A 5,346-nucleotide genomic window follows, 5' to 3' on the forward strand; every position below is an offset into this window, starting at 1 on the left:
ACCTGCTGCTCTGGAGCCACATGCAGCTCTTGAACCCTATGGGCCCTAGGCCTTTTTTTGGGGTATTTTTTACTGCCTTTACTTTTAAGCTCATATCACAGTCATTATAAAGGCTACATACACATGCTATATCTTGGGGGGGGGGTTTCAGGACAATGTGGGCTATCCAGATTTGCCATCATTCCATGTCCTTCTATGTGCCTGTATTTTATATTAATTTTTATATCAACGCAAAAAAACAAATCTGTGTTACTAAATTCTTACATTTTGACATGTATCTCACCATAGCAAGTTGGAAAAAGACATACTCTGCCATGTATGAAGAGGGGAGACTCTCTGGAATCTGGCAATAAAAGAACCATGATGCTGGGACATTCTGTCACTTCACAGCTGTCCAAAACATGTGGTTTGTGCCAGGCGGACATGATTGCCAGTATTTTTTCATTATTGCAAGAAATTCCATTGACTCATTCACAAGTCAAAAATGTGTTTTATCTGAAATAAACATGCAATATTTACATCTAAGATCATAGAAAAATAGTAATATTATTCCTCACTATATGAAGTGACTGATAACAAGATCTTTATAATGAATTGTAAAGAAATTCGTCAGGTTTTTATTTTGTAGACAGTTGATCTGTATTCACAGCGTGATGGGATGACAGCACAATGATGTGTTTAGTGTCATCGGAAAGCTCCGGTCCTGCAGTTTCATGTAATATGCGTGGCATTTCTGTGCGACAACATTTGCAAGTAATCTATCCAAGAGTAATGTGTGTGCAAAGCTGTATGAAAGCTTTGTTATACATAATTTTCATGTAACTTTCTAAAAAAAAAATTTGCGTTGCCAAAACATTGAACTACCGACAAGTGCTTGGTCTTGTCGGAAAGCTGTGGTTCCACTGTTTCACGTGATGATGGTTTTCTCGCTATGATGAACGGTTGCGGAGAAAATCCATAGAGAACAACAAGTGTGAATTTGGACGCACTTTGTGTCGTTCGGGCCCATAGGGTTAACCCCCACCCAGTGGCTCCCTGAGTCTCAGACAATAGAAAAATGTATGGAAATGAATAACATTCAATTTTGTTTTACATTTTAATTTTTATTTATAACTGTTGTATGCCTTAAGTGATTGATACAAATTTTCCAATTGTAAAAACGAGTAGCCTATATGCGGAATAAAAAACATGCTTTAACATTTCATCAACTAAAATCTGCGCCGTATGTCTGCAACCTGGTGCCTCTTCCATAATTTGTTTGCTTTCACCACCAACAGAATAAAGTACCAAACAATCAAACAAAGCACCCTGCTGAGTAGCCACCTTCTGCTAAAACATTAATTAATGCTGATTTAGATCAATTAATAATGTTGATAGGCAAATTTAGACTGAACAGACTGTGTTACCTTCATTATAAGGCTCAAATATGTGGCTCCAGTCTACTGTCCTTTTTCTATTGTGAAGTTTGAAGAGGCCTGGTAATTCCAGCGTGTTACAGGCATTATTGTGCTCCTGACAGTGAAACAGGAACCTGTTCTTATTCAAAGCTGTACACATTTTGATTCTTAGTTTCCGTTTTTCTTTTTTTTTCAATGACTGCTGATTTCCTCTATTCCAATTCAACTGTTGCTAGTTTAAAGACAACACAGTAGTCATTTTCACAGCCGGTACCTACAGTATGTTTCATAAATAGCAAATGTAATTGCGCCCATCTGTGCAGCCATGGGCATATAGGTCTTAACATGAGGTATGGTCGGGTGCATTGTTGGCATATTGCTATTTTCAAGCAGCGGAAAGCAATTGTGCTTATAACCAACAACCACCAGGTCTTAAGTCAGAATAATGCAGTATTTTACTGCTATTTAAAGGATGCGTTCTTCAGATAGTTAGATGCTCCTATACAGGTGGGTTCACAATGCACAGGCACTCTGCTTGTTACACACACAGGGAAGCAAATGTCTTAAGGGTGGTTGAATCAACACATCATGACATTTTGTAAGATGTGAACATAGCAGAGATCAGAGCAGAGCTGCAGAGCTGCTGTCAGATTCCACATTAAGAGAGACACTGTGCACATTTACACACGAGGAGCTGAGAAATTTTACTGATAGTTTAGGAAGCTAAAAGCTTTGTCCTGTTTTTTTCTATTAAGTTTATAACTACAGTTATTTGTTTTGCTGCGATAATGTCCCAAGATATGTGTTGCAGTGACATCACTTAATGCAGTAATCTGCTTCTCTTTTTTGTCAAACGTGTCATGTAAATAGCAGTGCGCCAGGTGCATGCATACCTGGCTTTTGAAGTGAATGGGAGATGGTTAATTTAATGCCACGCCCGAAACACTCCTATTATTAATTTAGGGACTAAATACAACCCCTTGGCTCCTTACTTTGTACCCAAATTATGCACAATTGAACTAGTAAAGCGGAGTTAAACACACCCTAAATGCACTTGCGCTGTGCACTTTAGATCATGAGCTATAGATCCTTGAAATAAGGCCCATTGTCTTTAATCGCTGAGAACATCTACTTATAATTGAGGAATATTTATCTTTTCTTTTCAGTTACAAAAGATGAACGCATCATCTACCAATGTGACGGTGGTTTTACCATATCGAGACTCCTTCACTAAAGCTGTGACCAAGAATGTGATTGTTGTGCTTCTCGGGATCTTCATCACCTACATCAATGGAGGCCTCATTCAAACCTTCTGCAAACACCAGGTCTGATATTCATTTGACATGTAGGAACTAACAATGAGTTACTAAAGAAGTTATCAGCAGCTCTACAGGAGGCTGTAGACAAATGTGAAGGTCTTTTAAATCCTACATATGTTTAAATAGAGACATTCTTCCTGTAAGACTACAGTTTGGATTAGATTTGAGTGTAGTTCAATCAAAGATCTGAATGTGAACAACTTTAAGTCTGATAATCAGAATAAACTGCCATTTCCTTTAACTTCAGAAATGTAACTTTACATCATGCTCATATTCTTTACTGTGTGGGATTATTTTTGCTTTGGAGCAGGTGACACATCCATCGCAACACTTTTAGTAAACATTGAAGGTGCAGTAGTGGTTGGTAACAGGAGATAACTTAATGCTTTTTCTGGACTGTAGAAGAAATCTTGAAGTAATTATTTCTGTGAGTCAACTTACCTGTACAGCTATATCAGTTTTATTAACACTTTTCTGCCATTTTTCTGTCTATTTTCCAATTATGCATCTAGGCAGCTAGCAAGTGACAGGAAGATGACATCTCCAGAAGATTGGTTTGTTTCTCCAACTTGCCATCAGTGGGCACAGACTTTTAGGAACTAAGCATGTAATAGTAAACAAAAGCCACAGCTCGAAATCACGGTTCAGAACAGAAAGAAACCAAGCACATATAAAGGGATACTTTTTTGTCATTGATTTTCAACTGTAGAGTAAGTGTCAAAGATGGACAAGACTCTTGCTGAGGACTAAGGCAGCATTTTGCCCACTAACAACTTTGTAAACTACTGTAATTATATATATATATATAAAAAAGGGAACTTTCTGAACACTGTACCAACATCTTTCCAAGAGGAAACAAGTCTAAACAGGCAATAAAACTAAAAAGTATTTCTTGTTCAATACAACAAAATACAGGTTGCTTTTTCCTCATTTAGGTGATTGTCATGTCTGGGCGATGCCGTCAAAGGTGTGGTTGCATGCTGGATGTGTTTAAACTCACAAACCCTACAACAGTTGAGCAACATGGACACACTATCCCCATCTTTTACACAAAATTCTCTCTCCGTGGCTGTTTTAGCTGCGTGAAGCCGTGGGTCTTTCTGCTCGAGTGTTTGATTTGAAGTCGCCATAGTGTAACTGACTTGTGCGCCAGTCAGCTTGTTATGCTAAATCTTGAGAATTGTGCGCGGTAAAAAGTTTCCAGAGGGAACTCTTGGTTGTGAGCTTTGGTCCCACATTATGTACATCAGTCCACATCCTGTGTACTCCGTGTGCCGCTGCATGCATCAAAATGTGACCCCCAACCATGACAGTTCAGCACAAAAACCATAACAAGAAATTTGAGGTATGGAACCAGGCTAGCAGCTGAGCTGGGTAACTGAAACAGCGAACAAGCAGAACTATTGATAAATCTTCATGACCAAATCACAATTTTTTCTCAAAGGTATTAAGCAGCGAGCTATGTTAGGTCACTGTCGAATGTAAATGATTGACAACTGGCAAATACTGAACCCCCAACATGGTGAGCATAGTGTCCCTATTTCAAGCTTAGAGTTCTGACCTCAAACCTCCAGGTTTTTCAACTCGTTTTTCCCCTCGTGTGTGCTTTTTCTTCCCACCCTCTAGATATTCCACATAAATCCTCGGTACATCCTTTTCATCCACCTGGTGGTCAACGACACGATCCAAGTGACGGTGACCATCATCCTGTTTGTCATCAGCTACGTTCTCCACAAAATAAATGTCTCCATCTGCTGCATCTTCATCCTGATTACTCTTTTCACCACTGAAAACACTCGTCTGAACCTGGCCTGCATGGCAGTGGAGTGCTTCATTGCCATATGTCTCCCCCTTCGCCACCCACGGGTCTGTACGGTCAACAGAACATTGATGCTGATCGTTTTAATCTGGGCAACGAGCATATTGTCTGCTCTTCCTGATCTCTTCATCACTTTGGCCAAAGAACCACTGGACTTTTTTCATTCCAGAGTCTTCTGTGTTGCACAAACTGTGTTCCCAAACCCCCTCATCATCAAGAAGAAAAATATCATGTTTTCAACGTTTCTAGTTGTGGTTTGGGTCACTATCTTTTACACCTACTTCAGAATTCTGTTCACTGCACAAACAGCTAGCAAAGATGCTACAAAGGCCAGGAACACAATCATCCTCCATGGGTTTCAGCTGCTGCTTTGTATGGTTACATATGTAGAACCCCCTTTAAAACAGGCTCTGCTGCAAGCGTTCCCTAAGAATCATATAGATTCCATGTTTGCTTGTTATATTATAATACAGATCCTGCCGCGATCTCTTAGTCCCATCATCTATGGCATACGAGACAAGACTTTCAGGAGGTATCTGAAAAGGCATGTGTTGTGTTAACAATTGACGATATGACAAATTACCAAAAAAACATACATATATGAATACATACATATACACACACATATATATATACATATATATATATACACACACATATACACACACATATATATATACATATATATATATACACACACATACACACATATATATATATATACACATACACACATATATATACATATATATAGATATATACACATATATATATACACACACACATATATATACATATATATATATATATA

The 5,346-nt window shown here is 38.5% G+C and overlaps 1 protein-coding gene across 1 annotated transcript; it reads left to right on the forward strand.

Moving 5' to 3' along the window:
* The first annotated feature begins 2,572 nt into the window (after positions 1 to 2,572).
* LOC126385708 (odorant receptor 131-2-like) lies at positions 2,573 to 5,095 on the forward strand. The gene is made up of 2 exons (XM_050037589.1): positions 2,573 to 2,722; positions 4,343 to 5,095. Exons 1-2 carry the CDS (start codon positions 2,573 to 2,575, stop codon positions 5,093 to 5,095), a joined length of 903 nt encoding a protein of 300 aa, XP_049893546.1.
* Positions 5,096 to 5,346: the final 251 nt, after the last annotated feature.

The sequence above is a fragment of the Epinephelus moara genome, chromosome 24 (genome assembly GCF_006386435.1).
Source record: "Epinephelus moara isolate mb chromosome 24, YSFRI_EMoa_1.0, whole genome shotgun sequence".
NCBI classification, from domain to species: Eukaryota; Metazoa; Chordata; class Actinopteri; order Perciformes; family Serranidae; genus Epinephelus; species Epinephelus moara.